Below are 14,104 nucleotides of genomic sequence, written 5' to 3'. Positions count from 1 at the left end.
TAATAAATATGTAAGTTGAGTGCATTTACTCAAACCTAATCCTATACATTATGCTCCTTCGTCACAGATTTTATTTTATCTTTTCAAACAAAATAAATAAATAAATTTATAAACTATTTAAATTTGTTTTGAAATTTAAATCAAAATAAAAAAATTATTTCAAACTTTTTTAAGTTATCAATAAATAAATATAAATTTATTTTAAAGATTTCCTATTGAAGAAAAATCAGAAAAAGTAAATCGGTGGAAAGAAAAAAAAATTCTATTTGAAATTACCAATAAATTTTTAAATTATTAATTAGAGGCAATTTACAAAATAAATATGTCTATATATTTAATAATACAAAAACAAATAAAATTTATAAAACTAATATAAAATATTCTATTTAAGATGTATTCTGAGTGCATTTATATGTGCGAGTATTTCTATTCTATTCTATTCTATTCATCTCCAATTTTATTTCCACTTTTCAAATAAAAGAAATAATTTAATTAATAATTTAAATATTCTTTGGAATTTAATTCAAAATATATAAAATAATTAAAATTTTTTTTAAGTTATCACTAAAAAAAGATAAAATTAATATTACTAAATCTAAAACTAAAGATTAGTAAGGTATTTACAGTTACCAATAGCCCTACCAATAGCAGAAGCTCCATCATTTCCAATTTAATTTAATCTTTTATTAATAAAAATAATAAATAAATAAAAATTTAAAATTTTTAATAATTTTAAATGAAATTTGAATAAAAAAATAATTTTATTTTTTAAATAATAAAAAAGATATTTACTCCATTCCAATATCTAAATTGGTAAGTTGATTACATTTACTTAAACCTAATCCAACACTTAATGCTGTTTTATCACCTATTTTATTATCCCTATTTAATCAAAATAAATCAAATTTTTTATTTTAAACAAATCTGAAAGTTTTTTTAGATTATCAAAATTATAAAATTAAAATTACATTAGACTAAATTTTAAATTAGTTAGTTACTAACAGCTACTTAATGCCATTCCAAAAGATTATCCTCCTTCATCCCCAATTTAATTATTACTTTTATTATAAAAAAATAATATGCTAATAAATAAATAAATTAATCATCCTTTAATTGATTAATTTAAAATTTTTTTAATAAAATAAAAATTATTAAATATTAAATTTTTTTTTAAAAAGTAAATATCAAAATTAATTACCAAAGCATAAGTTTTAGATTGATAAGTAATTTACAACTATCTATTACTCTACAAACAGCAAGTGCTCCTTCTTCTCCAATTTAATTGTTGCTAATAAAACATAAAATAATATATGAATAAAAATTAATGAAAACTTAAAATTTAATTATGGATTAAATATATTAAAAAATTTGTTAAATTGCCTACAATTAATTTTTTTAATTTCTCCTTAAAAAAAAATAAAAATTAGTTACGAGAGGTTAATATCTAGATGAGTCAACATTCTACAGCTACTTAATTCTGAACTAATAGAAAATGCACCTTCTTTTCCGAATAAATTTGATCTTTTAAAGTTTTTACAATAAAATATAAAATTATATTGAAAAAGAAAATTTAATTTTATAATTAATAATCAATAAATTTTACACTGCGTTTAAAGTTAAATTTGTGAGTTTAGTGCAACTACTAATACCTTCTGCAATACTCTATATCGCTTTGTCACTCATTTTATTTTTCCTTTCCAAAAAAATATTTAAATAAATAAATAATTAAATAATTTATTTGCTTTTGAGACTAAACAATAAAATTAGCTGAATATGTTTAATGTAATTAAAATAAAATTACCAAAGCTATAGATTTAAGTTAGTAAGTGTTTAACATCTACGTAATACTTTGCAAATCGAAACTGCACCTCCATCTCCAATTTAATTTCCACTTTTATTAAAAAAGATTATTTTCAATAATTAAGCTCAAATAATCAAAATATTTAATGAGTTTTGAAAGATGAACTTAATTTATTTTTTAAAAATAAGAATACTCTAAATTTAGTTGTAAACTGTTTAGATTAATTAGATGGCTCATAGTTTCTTCTAATAGAACATCTCTGTAAGCTTCACTTTCATTTAATCTTTCAAATTAAAAAAAAAAAATAAATAAATAAATAATTAAATATCAATAATTCTATTTTACCTAGGTCCTTTACTGACTTCATCTTTCCCGTATAAAACTTTTTCGAAAAACATATTTTGGGCATATATTTAATCATTGCTATTTAAATAAAATAAAATTAAATTCAAACTATACTAATTTATTTAAATTAATAAATTAACAAAAAGATTTAAGCTAATATTTTATTTAACATTATTTAAAAAACAAGATTCAATCTTTTAGATTTTTATAATCATAGATATATATAACTAGACTTATAGGATAATAGTAAATTTATTAAACCATTTATTTTTTGACTATATTAAAGTTAGATTTATTAATATACAAAATATATTTACTTACCTCACATTATTACCAGTTTCAACTAAATTCTTTACAAATGAATTTTCAAATAATTAATTTATCTATTCGTCTGAAATATTTTCCTTACTAAATGTTATATTTATAGCAAAAATTAATCAATTGATTATGGTATTTAAAATAATAAAGTTAAATTATTACTTAAGATTTAATACTAAAGATTCTAATTTTTAACATTGGATTAAAGAGGTGTTAAGCTAAGTAACTTTTTCATTATTTAGAGTACAATTTCTATTTATTTTATAAATAATAACAAAAGAATTTAATTTAGCAATAAATGAATTATATAAAATGTTATTTATTCTTAATTTTGTAAATATATTATTAAAAAAAGATAAAAAGTTTTAAAATATTTATTTTATAAAAAAAAATACTGTTTGTTTTGAAAAATTTATGATTAAATATGAATGAATAAATATTTATGTATAGTTTTTACTTTAACTGTAAATCAATATGAGTCAGAGCTTTCAAGTTAGATTTCATTAACTGTTTATTTAAAAAAAAGATTTTATAATAATAAATAAAATGAATAATGATGGATACATCTTCTAGATTATTAAAAGAGTTATTCTATTACTCCATTTTTTTTAATTATTCGCCATTAATATTTCTTATATTATTAATTATTATCAGAAATTAATTAATAATTTTGATTAATTAAAAAATTCTTGATTATCTTTTTTAAATATTCTTATTTAATCTCACAAATGATATATTAATTTTAATAAATCTTTCTCCTTATTTATTGTCTTTTCATAAAGATAAATATCTTAAATATTGTAATTTCTGCTTCTATAAAATACAATTTTCTATATCTTTTGAAGCTTAATTAAATCATTTTGGCTACACATAACCATGATAATTGAGGCACTGATTTTATTTCTAATGTTTTATTTTATTATATTATATATTTAAAAAATAGATTATTGAAATCATTAAAAATTAAATCAGAACGAAGTTAGCTTGATTATGTATGTATTCATATTAAAAATAAAATTTAAAATCAAAAAAATAAAATTTCTCTACAATAAATTGCTTCAAATGCTGATTATTTTGAAATCTATTTCAATACCTTTTCTTAATAAAGATAAGCAACAATTTGAAAACAGTTATAAAATCAATATTTGATAAACCCTACATAGCAAGGTGCATTTACTTCTTTTTCATAATTTGTCTTATTATTTAAAATAAAAAGGATTCAAATAAATCTAAAAATCAATTAAAACAATTACAAATATAAAGAAATAGAGAAAAATATTGGTGGAAGATCCTTATCAAATATTAGATACTATATTTTGTGATCACATTACGACTGACATAAACATGTGAGATCTGATAAAATTATTTCTATAAATTGTATTTATTTTTTGGTTAAAACTTTGTTAATATTTCATTCATTTATGAGTGAACCAAAAGCTTAGATAAAACAGAAATTACAAAAGAAAAAAAGGAATTTTATCAAATTTTAATCATAAATACAAAATATTTAATAAAAAATAAAATACTCCTTAAAATATTTGTAATTATTATAATTAAATCAGCCAATTAATTTTTTCCTTTTATTTATAAAAATGGCATTTTACTATACTATTTTATATTAATTAACATATTTTTTATAAATATAAAAAGCAGTAGTTCAAATGGTGAATAAAGAACACTAAACTTAGGATCTGGTTTGGCTCACTGCTCTAATTCTACAAACTTTTAATATTAATCTCTAGTAAAAATAGTTTATTTGGATTTATTTTTTTTTTAGAGAGATAATAACTTAATTTATATACTGTTAATTGATCAAGCATTCATTTTTTAGAATTAGATAAATATTATTTTCATATATACTACCTAATATGCCTATTTTAGGATATCAAGGTTTTAGGTAGTAAGCAAAAGAGCAATCTCTGAGAAAATATCTGGTTTTTTATCTTCTAAATAATAGGAAGAGAGACAAATAAAAACACACAAAATAAAAGAGAACAGATTGTTATAGTAATAGCTATTCTTGCTATGTTTAAGTTATTGAATAGCTGCTATATTCCATTAACAAAAAGATTATTTAGCTCTCTCATAACAAACTTCAAATAAGTACATATTGTTTAGACTTCATACATTTATGAGTTCATAGATTATTTGTATGGTAATTAAATGCCACCGCTTGTTATAGTTTAAGAATAGCCTATCATTTATGTTATTAAATGCTCTATGTTTATGTTCATTCCTTCGTTAAATTTTCCATTCAAAAAACTGCTACACTCAGTTAAGTTAATATTTTATGGATACTTTTAAAAGAGTTGGTCACAAATGCTTGGATTTTTAGAGAAATATGAATCAAACTAAGTCTAATAAGAAGATGGTAAATTATTATAGTTATTATAGTGAATGTAAGTTAAATTATCCATTAAATCATACATATAGTTAATATTTCGGTTGAAATAAACTATTGGTTCATAAACCTATCTGACTCCAATATAGTTATTAGCCATTGTTTGGCTTTTTAAACAATTAAATAAGAGCATAAAGTTTGGTTCTAGTTTTAAGCTGAAAGCAAGTTCTGAATAAAAATTCTACAAGTTAGTTGTAAAATTTTAAGTTAAACTGGTTTCAACAGCTATAAAAGTAGAAAATAAAATTATCTAAAAAAAGAATGGCATTAGTAGCAAAATATTTAGTAGACTGTATTTTATTGGTCTTACGTTCTAACTTGTTATGCCTCTTAAGTTAAATACTGTTTCAGTGTTATTGTAAGATTCTTCTTATTTTTAAGCATGTTTTTCACTTCTTTATTGTAAATTAGATCTCTCTGATTAGACACTATTATTGTCTTATTAGTTAGAATTTTGTATCAAAATTTATTCTTAATGATTTTAATTTTCATTTTCATTAAGATTCTCAAATTTATTGGGTAAATCTTAATTTTTTTATTCTTAATTCATCTCATTTAATGCAAAATCCTCTTCTTCTAAAGTTGATGAGTTACTTAAAAATTGTTCACATCTTTTAACTTAATGTCTGACTTACGAAAGTGGAATTGTGGTTAAAATTGAAGGAACTTCATAATAGTAAAAAAGAGTTTTTAAGTATAGAACAAATAAGATAACAAAATAAGCTAAAATAAAAATTAATCCTATAAAAAGAATATCTTGTAAATAAGTTTAAACAGATTGTAAATAGCTAGAAATTTCTTATTCTTGTAAGTCCCTATATTAAATTATTTAATTCAACAGTTAATTTGAGAAGTTTTCTAGATTTATAAAAACATCATTGTTGTGCAAATCAAACTATCCAAGTGGTACTCTCTTTTTTTTAAGTAAAAACAAAATCAAATCAATCTAAACAAAAATACTTAGAATTTAAAATAAGTAAAAATACTATAGTGTCTAGATAATTTAGAGTTCTGAAACAGTAAATTCCCATTTTCACAAAATAATTTTTACTATTTATTTCCCATTTTTTATTTTATTGAAGAATTTTTTTATGCAGTTTTACAAAAATTTAGAGTTTATATTTATTTATATCTCTTAGAAATTTAATTTAAATATGTTAATAAACTTATATTTAGAGTTTTATTAAAATGATATTATTATTATAAATATAAATTCAAATTAATTAAATTAAATATCATAAATTGTAAAATTTAATTATTTTAAGAAAACAAAAGATTAACTAATAAAGTAAATTAATAAAGATATTTTTGTAAATATCTAATATTGTAAAATAAATCAAAAGATTTTATTGTGTAAAGGATAAACATAAAAAATTTAATTATTTATTTTAATGATAATTAAATCATAATATTCATTAAATAAATTGCTTTTTTATTAAATTTAATTAAATAATAAAATATATATTCATTATACATACAACTTTTAATTTCAATCATTTTTGTTATAAATTGTACTGTTAATAAATAAATAAATATTTATTATTAATTTTAGTAAATTCAATCTACATTTAATTTAACTAATCTTTTTATTTTTTAAGCTAATCTTTTAATAGTTTATCTATCATCTGGAAAATAACTTTTATTAAATATTAATTTATTTTTTAATAAATAAAATTTTTTACTTTTAATTATCTAATTTTAATCAATAAATATTAATTACATATCAAGCTTCAATAACTTTATATTTTTACAGTTAATGATTTCTCTGGATTTTAGAAATTTCTCATAATTTCTTATTAAATAAAGATATTTTACTTAACGTCTTAAAAAATTTAATATAATTGTTTTTCAAAAATAATAAATGAAATTTACTCTGAGTTAAAAACTAAATTCTTAAGTTAAGTGAAGTTACTCAAGCATAATCCCATATATTATGCTCCTTTATCACCAATATTATTTCCCCTTTTCAAACAATATAAATCAATTTATTACTATTTAAATTTGAATTGATATTTAATTTAAAATAAATAAATATTTTTAAGTTATCAATAAATAAATAAAAATTTGATTTTACTTAATATTAAAAGTAAGATTAGTAAGGAATTTGCAGTTACCAAGTGCTGTAACTATAGTAATAATTCCATTATCTCCAATTTAATTGTGGCTTTTATAAATGAAAATAATATTTAATTAAAAATTAAATTTTAAATAGATTTATTATTTGAATATAAAGCTTTTTCATAATTTTTTTTTAAATATAAAATTTATTTTACAAAAGTTTAATTTAAAAGTAAAGACATTTTATAAAATTTAAGCTTGCTTTATTAAGTTTGAATAAAAAGTTTTTTTTTACGAAATCTTAAAATTGAGATTAGTAAGTAATTTGCAGTTACCAAGTGCAGTACCTATTGCAGAAGCTCCATCATCCCCAATTTAATTTTCGCTTTTATAAATAAATATCAAGTTTAATTAAAAATTTAATACATTTTATAAAATTTAAGCTTATATAATCCAGTTTGAATAAAAAGATTTTTCATAATTTTTTCAATATTAAAAAATGAAATAAATTTACAATATCAGTAATTCTAATTTTGTAAGCTGAGTGCAACTACTCAAACCTAATCCAATATTTTATGCTCCTTTATCACCAATTTTGTTATGACTTTAAAATAAAATTAGTAAGTAAATCAATTTATAACTATTTAAATTTGTTTTGACATTTAAATCAAAATAATAAAGTAATTCAAGCTTTTTTAAGTTATCAATAAATAAATAAAAAATTGATTTTACCTAATACCAAAAGTAAGACTAGTAAGTAATTTGCATTTACCAAGTGCTATACCTATTGTAGAAGCTCCATCATCCCCAATTTAATTCCAGCTTTTATAAATAAAAATCAAGTTTTATTAAAAAATTTAATACATTTTATAAAATTTAAGCTAATTTAATCTATTATGTATAGAAAGATTTTTCATAATTTTTTTCAAAAGTCATAAATGAAATAAATTTATAATTTTTATTCCAACTTTAAAATTTACTAAATATTAAAATCGAGATTAGTAAGCAATTTGCAGTTACCAAGTGCTGTACCTATTGTAGAAGCTCCAACATCCCCAATTTAATTCAAGCTTTTATAAACAAAAATCAAGTTTAATTAAAAATTAAAGACATTTTATAAAATTTAAGCTTATTTAATCTAGTTTGAATAAAAAGATTTTTCATAATTTTTTCAATATTTATAAATGAAATAAATTTACCCCATAAAAAATACTAAATCTGTAAGTTGAGTGCAATTACTCAAACCTAATCCAATATTTTATGCTCCTTTATCACCAATTTTATTTGAACTTTAAAACAAATTAAATAAATAAATTTATTAACTATTTAAATTTGTTTTGACATAAAATAAATATAAAATTTATTTTACGAAATAGCAAAAGTAAGATTAGTAAGTAATTAGCAGTTACTAAGTGCTGTACCGATAGTAGAAGCTCCATCATCTCCAATTTAATTTGAACTTTTATAAATAAAAATCAAGTTTAATTAAAAATTAAAGGCATTTTATAAAATTTAAGCTTATTAAATTAAGTTTGAATAAAAAGCTTTTTCATAATTTTTTTCAAAAGTAATAAATTAAATAAATTTACCTTATTACAAATTTTAAATTTGTAAGTTGAGTGCATTTACTCAAACCGAATCCAATATTCTAGGCTCCTTTGTCACCAATTTTATTTTATCTTTTCAAACAAAATAAATAAATTTATTAAATATTTAAATTTGTTTTGTCATTAAATAAATATAAAATTTATTTTACGAAATAACAATAGTAAGATTAGTAAGTAATTAGCAGTTTCCAAGTGCTGTACCAATAGTAGAAGCTCCATCATCCCCAATTTAATTTTCTCTTTTATAAATAAAAATCAATTTTAATTAAAAATTAAAGGCATTTTATAAAATTTAATTTAATTCAGTTTGAATAAAAAGCTTTTTCATAATTTTTTTCAAAAGTAATAAATGAAATAAACTTACTTCATAAAAAATACTAAATTTGTAAGCTGAGTGCATTTACTCAAACCTAATCCAATATTTTATGCCCCTTAATCACCAATTTTATTTTATCTTTTCAAACAAAATAAATAAATAAATCAATTTATTAACTATTTAAATTTGTTTTGACATTAAATAAATATAAAATTTATTTTACGAAATATCAAAAGCAAGATTAGTAAGTAATTAGCAGTTTCCAAGTGCTGTACCAATAGTAGAAGCTCCATCATCCCCAACTTAATTCGAGCTTTTATAAATAAAAATCGAGTTTAATTAAAAATTTAAGACATTTTATAAAATTTAAGCTTTATAATTCAGTTTGAATAAAAAGCTTTTACTGAATTTTTTTCAAAAGTTGTTAATTAAACAAATTTACCTTATCCAAAATAATAAATTTGTAAGTTGAGTGCATTTACTCAAACTTAATCCAATACATTTTGCTCCTTCGTCACAGATTTTATTTTATCTTTTCATACAAAATAAATAAATAAATTTATAAACTATTTAAATTTGTTTTGAAATTTAAATCAAAATAAAAAATTATTTCAAACTTTTTTAAGTTATCAATAAATAAATATAAATTTATTTTAAAGATTTCATATTGAAGTAAAATCATAAAAATTAAATCGGTGGAAAGAAAAAAAAATTTCATTTGAAATCTTCAGAGGAAAACAGGTAATCTATTTTATTTTTAGCAAAATCCAGGGATTAAATTCTTAATTCCCCACCTCCATAAGAATTTAATACATGAAATTTCTATAAAAATAAAGACATTAAATAAAATTTATAATTGTTTAATTCAGTTATAATAAAAAGTTTTTCATATTTTTTTAATGAAATAAATTTACTGTATCTGCAATCCTAATTTTGTAAGTTAAGTACAATTACTCAAACCTAATCCAATATTTTATGCTCCTTCATCACCTATTTAATTTTCCCTTTTCAAACAAAATAAATAAATCAATTTATTAACTATTTAAATATATTTTGACATTTAATTCAAAATATATAAATAACTCAAACTTTTTTAAGTTCTCATTAATAAATATTTAATTTATTTTACGAAATATCAAAATCGAGATTAGTAAGGCACTTGAACTTTCCAAGTGCAGCACCGATAGTAGAAGCTCCATCATCCCCAATTTAGTTTGAACTTTTATAAACGAAAATCAAGTTTAATTAAAAATTAAAGACACTTTATAAATTTTAAACTTATTTAATTCAGTTTTAATAAATCTTTTACTGAATTTTTTTCAAAAATTATAAACGAAATAAATTTACCATATCATAAATACTAAATTTGTAAGTTGAGTGCAGTTACTCAAACCTAATCCAATATTTTATGCTCCTTTATCACCAATTTTATTTTCCCTTTTCAAACAAAATAAATAAATAAATAAATAAATAAATCGATTTATTAACTATTTAAATTAGCTTTGATATTAAAATCAAAATTATAAAATAACTCAAACTTTTTTTAGTTATCAATAAATAAATATAAAATTTATTTTAAAATGAAAATTAAGTTTATTTAAAAATTTAAAACTTTAAGGTTGTTTAATTAAGTTTTAATAAAAAGCTTTTTCATAATTTTTTTCAATATTAAAAAATGAAATAAATTTACCATATCCTAAAATCTAAATTTGTAAGTTGAGTGCAATTACTCAAACCTATTCCAATATTTTATGCTCCTTCATCACCGATTTTATTTTTCCTTTTCAAACAAAATAAATAAATAAATTTATTAAATATTTAAAAAAACTTTGACTTTTAATTCAAAATAACTCAAACTTTTTTGAGTTCTCATTAATAAATATTGAATTTATTTTACGAAATATCAAAAACAAGATTTGTTAGGAATTTGCAGTTACCAAGTGCATTACCAATAGAAGTAGCTCCATTATCCCCAATTTAATTTTATCTTTAATAAATAAAAAACATATTTTTTATTAATTTTAAGTAAATTTAATTCAGTATGAGTAAAAATCTTTTACATAATTAATTAAAAAGTAATAAACATAATTTACCTTATAATAAATTTTAAATTTATAAGTTGAGTGCTGTTCCTTAAACCTAATCCTATATTTGAAGCCCCTTCATCTCCAATTTTATTTCCACTTTTTAAATAAAAGAAATAGTTTAATTAATAATTTAAAAATTCTTTTGAATTTAATTCAAAATATATAAAATAATTAAAATTTTTTTAATTATCACTAAAAAAAGATAAAATTAATATTACTAAACCTAAAACTAAAGATTAGTAAGGTATTTACAGTTACCAATAGCCCTACCAATAGCAGAAGCTCCATCATTTCCAATTTAATTTAATCTTTTATTAATATAAATAATAAATAAATAAATAAAAAAAATTTAAATAAAAAGTATTATTTTATTTTTTAAATAATAAAAAAGATATTTACTCCATTCCAATATCTAAATTGGTAAGTTGATTACATTTACTTAAACCTAATCCAACACTTAATGCTGTTTTATCACCTATTTTATTTTTCCTTTTTAAACAAAATAAATCAAATTTTTTATTTTAAACAAATCTCAAAGTTTTTTTAGATTATCAAAATTATAAAATTAAAATTACATTAGACTAAATTTTAAATTAGTTAGTTACTAGCAGCTACTTAATGCCATTCCAAATGATTATCCTCCTTCATCCCCAATTTAATTATTACTTTTATTATAAAAAGATAATATGCAAATAAATAAATTAATTAATCCTCCTTTAATTTATTAATTTAAAAATTTTTAAATAAAATAAAAAATATTAAATATTAAATTTTTTTTTAAAAAGTAAATATCAAAATTAATTACCAAAGCATAAGTTTTAGATTGATAAGTAATTTACAACTATCTAATACTCTACAAACAGCAAGTGCTCCTTCTTCTCCAATTTAATTGTTGCTAATAAAACATAAAATAAAATATGAATATAATTAATGAAAACTTAAAATTTAATTATGGATTAAATATATTAAAAAATTTATTAAATTGCCTACAATTAATTTTTTTAATTTCTCCTTAAAAAAAATAAAAATTAGTTACGAGAGGTTAATATCTAGATGAGTCAATATTCTACAGCTACTTAATGCTGTACTAATAGAAAATGCACCTTCTTTTCCGAATAAATTTGATCTTTTTAAGTTTTTACAATAAAATATAAAATTATATTGAAAAAGAAAATTTAATTTTATAACTAATAATCAATAAAATTTACACTATGTTTAAAGTTAAATTTGTGAGTTTAGTGCAGCTACTAATACCTTCAGCAATACTCTATATCGCTTTGTCACTCATTTCATTTTTCCTTTCCAAAAAAATATTTAAATAAATTAATAAATTATTTATTTGCTTTTGAGAAAATAGAATAAAATTAGCTGAATATGTATGTTTAATATAATTAAAATAAAATTACCAAAGTTATAGATTTAAGTTTGTAAGTGTTTAACATCTACGTAATACTTTGCAAATCGAAACTGCACCTCCATCTCCAATTTAATTTCCACTTTTATTAAAAAAGATTATTTTCAATTTAGCAAAATGCGATTCAAAAATTTCGTCTTTTGGAAACGACTATATTAGTGAGTAGCATTTAATTACATACATTTAATTGTTTAGCTTAGCAAAGAAGCAAATTAAATAAATTTAAATTTAAAATAATAAATGCCATTCACTTATCTAATCGAAATTTTTGAATGGTATTTTGCAATAATTAAGTTCAAATAATGAAAATATTTAATGAGTTTTGAAATATGAACTTAATTATATTAAAATAAAAATACTCTAAATTTAGTTGTAAACTATTTAGATTAATTAGATGGCTCATAGTTTCTTCTAATAGAATATTTCCTTAAGCTTCAATTTCATTTAATCTTTCAAATTAAAAAATAAATAAATAAATAAATAAATAAATAATTAAATATCAATAATTCTATTTTACCTAGGTTCTTTACAGACTTCATGTATCCCTTATAAAATACTTCTGAAAAACTTAATTTGGGCATAAATTTAATCATTGCTATTTAAATAAAATAAAATTAAATTCAAACTTTTTTTATTTCTTTAAATTAATAAATTAACAAAAAGATTTAAGCTAATATTTTATTTAACATTATTTAAAAAGCTAGATTCAATCTTTTAGGTTTTTTATTTGATAGATATATATAACTAGAGTTATAGAATAATAGATCATTTATTAAACCATTTATTTTTAAACTATATTAAAGATAGACTTATTAACATACAAAATATATTTATTTACCTCACATTATTACCAGTTTCAACTAAATTCTTAATGAAAGAATTTTCAGCAAATAATTAATTTATCTATTCGTCTGAAATATTTTCCTTACTAAATGTTAGATTTATAGCAAAAATTAATCAATTAATTGTGATATTTAAGATAATAAAGTTAAATTATTACTTAAGATTTAATACTAAAGATTCTAATTTTTAACATTAGATTAAAGAGGTGTTAAGCTAAGTAACTTTTTCGTTATTAAGAATACAATTTCTATTTATTTTATAAATAATAACAAATGAATTTAATTTATCAATGAATGAATTATATAAAATTTTATTTATTCTTAATTTTGTAAATACATTATTAAAAAAAGACAAAAAGTTTTAAAATATTTATTTTATAAAAAAAAATCCTGTTTGTTTTGAAAAATTTATGATTAAATAAGAATGAATAAATATTTATGTATAGTTTTTACTTTAACTGTAAGTCAATATGAGTCAGAGCTTTCAAGTTAGATTTCATTAACTGTTTATTAAAAAAAAAGATTTTATAATAATAAATAAAATTAATAATAATGGATACATCTTGTAGATTATTAAAAGAGATATTCTATTACTCCATTTTTTTTTATTTATTCGCCATTAATATTTCTTTTATTATTAATTAATTAATTAATTATTATCAGAAATTAATTAATAATTTTGATTAATTAAAAAATTGTTGATTATCATCTTTAAATATTATTATTTAATCTCACAAAAGATATATTAATATTAATAAATCTTTCTCCTTATTTATTGTCTTTTCATAAAAGATAAATATCTTAAATATTGTAATTTCAGCTTCTATAAAATACAATTTTCTATATCTTTTGAAACTTAATTAAATCACTATTTTTGATAACCCACTTAATTCACAAAGATTAATTATGTTTTAA

General features: G+C 18.8%; 3 protein-coding genes across 3 annotated transcripts in view; all 3 read right to left on the bottom strand. All coding sequences in view use genetic code 6, as the record gives it.

Annotated features, from left to right (window-relative positions):
* The window catches only part of TTHERM_000956532 (translation initiation factor eIF-5A family protein), a gene marked incomplete at both ends in the record, with an annotated part of 6,906 nt that extends 3,839 nt beyond the window's left edge, over positions 1-3,067 (bottom strand). The window contains 14 exons of the mRNA XM_012798794.1: positions 1-79; positions 591-680; positions 793-882; positions 969-1,058; positions 1,199-1,288; positions 1,432-1,521; positions 1,604-1,693; positions 1,802-1,891; positions 1,995-2,084; positions 2,147-2,224; positions 2,468-2,554; positions 2,627-2,716; positions 2,922-2,971; positions 3,029-3,067. The exon at positions 1-79 is cut by the window's left edge and continues 125 nt beyond it. Coding sequence (XP_012654248.1) covers positions 1-79; positions 591-680; positions 793-882; positions 969-1,058; positions 1,199-1,288; positions 1,432-1,521; positions 1,604-1,693; positions 1,802-1,891; positions 1,995-2,084; positions 2,147-2,224; positions 2,468-2,554; positions 2,627-2,716; positions 2,922-2,971; positions 3,029-3,067 — 1,143 coding nt within the window. The remainder of the gene's footprint in view (positions 80-590; positions 681-792; positions 883-968; positions 1,059-1,198; positions 1,289-1,431; positions 1,522-1,603; positions 1,694-1,801; positions 1,892-1,994; positions 2,085-2,146; positions 2,225-2,467; positions 2,555-2,626; positions 2,717-2,921; positions 2,972-3,028) is intronic.
* Positions 3,068-4,314: 1,247 nt separating this feature from the next.
* TTHERM_000956521 (transmembrane protein, putative) lies at positions 4,315-5,896 on the bottom strand (the record flags this gene model as incomplete). The annotated part of the gene is made up of 2 exons (XM_012798793.1): positions 4,315-5,778; positions 5,852-5,896. The coding sequence occupies 2 exons, from the start codon at positions 5,894-5,896 to the stop codon at positions 4,315-4,317; spliced, it is 1,509 nt and encodes a 502-aa protein (XP_012654247.1).
* Positions 5,897-6,422: 526 nt separating this feature from the next.
* On the bottom strand, positions 6,423-13,825 carry TTHERM_000956510 (tetratricopeptide repeat protein; the record flags this gene model as incomplete). Its single annotated transcript, XM_012798792.1, has 34 exons — positions 13,750-13,825; positions 13,643-13,692; positions 13,348-13,437; positions 13,186-13,275; positions 12,865-12,942; positions 12,707-12,796; positions 12,340-12,429; positions 12,142-12,231; positions 11,970-12,059; positions 11,739-11,828; positions 11,509-11,598; positions 11,333-11,422; positions 11,152-11,241; positions 10,940-11,029; positions 10,744-10,833; positions 10,537-10,626; positions 10,194-10,283; positions 9,976-10,065; positions 9,761-9,850; positions 9,289-9,378; positions 9,070-9,159; positions 8,895-8,984; positions 8,680-8,769; positions 8,513-8,602; positions 8,293-8,382; positions 8,123-8,212; positions 7,904-7,993; positions 7,656-7,745; positions 7,438-7,527; positions 7,219-7,308; positions 6,940-7,029; positions 6,738-6,827; positions 6,586-6,657; positions 6,423-6,501 (listed from the first exon to the last, which is right to left on the bottom strand). Exons 1-34 carry the CDS (start codon positions 13,807-13,809, stop codon positions 6,423-6,425), a joined length of 2,949 nt encoding a protein of 982 aa, XP_012654246.1. The 5' UTR covers positions 13,810-13,825.
* Between the last annotated feature and the right edge of the window lie 279 nt (positions 13,826-14,104).

The sequence above is a fragment of the Tetrahymena thermophila genome (genome assembly GCF_000189635.1).
Source record: "Tetrahymena thermophila SB210 genomic scaffold scf_8254556, whole genome shotgun sequence".
NCBI lineage: Eukaryota > Ciliophora > Oligohymenophorea > Hymenostomatida > Tetrahymenidae > Tetrahymena > Tetrahymena thermophila.
Note: the sequence above shows the minus strand (reverse complement) of the source record. Positions and strands in the feature narration are given on the sequence as shown.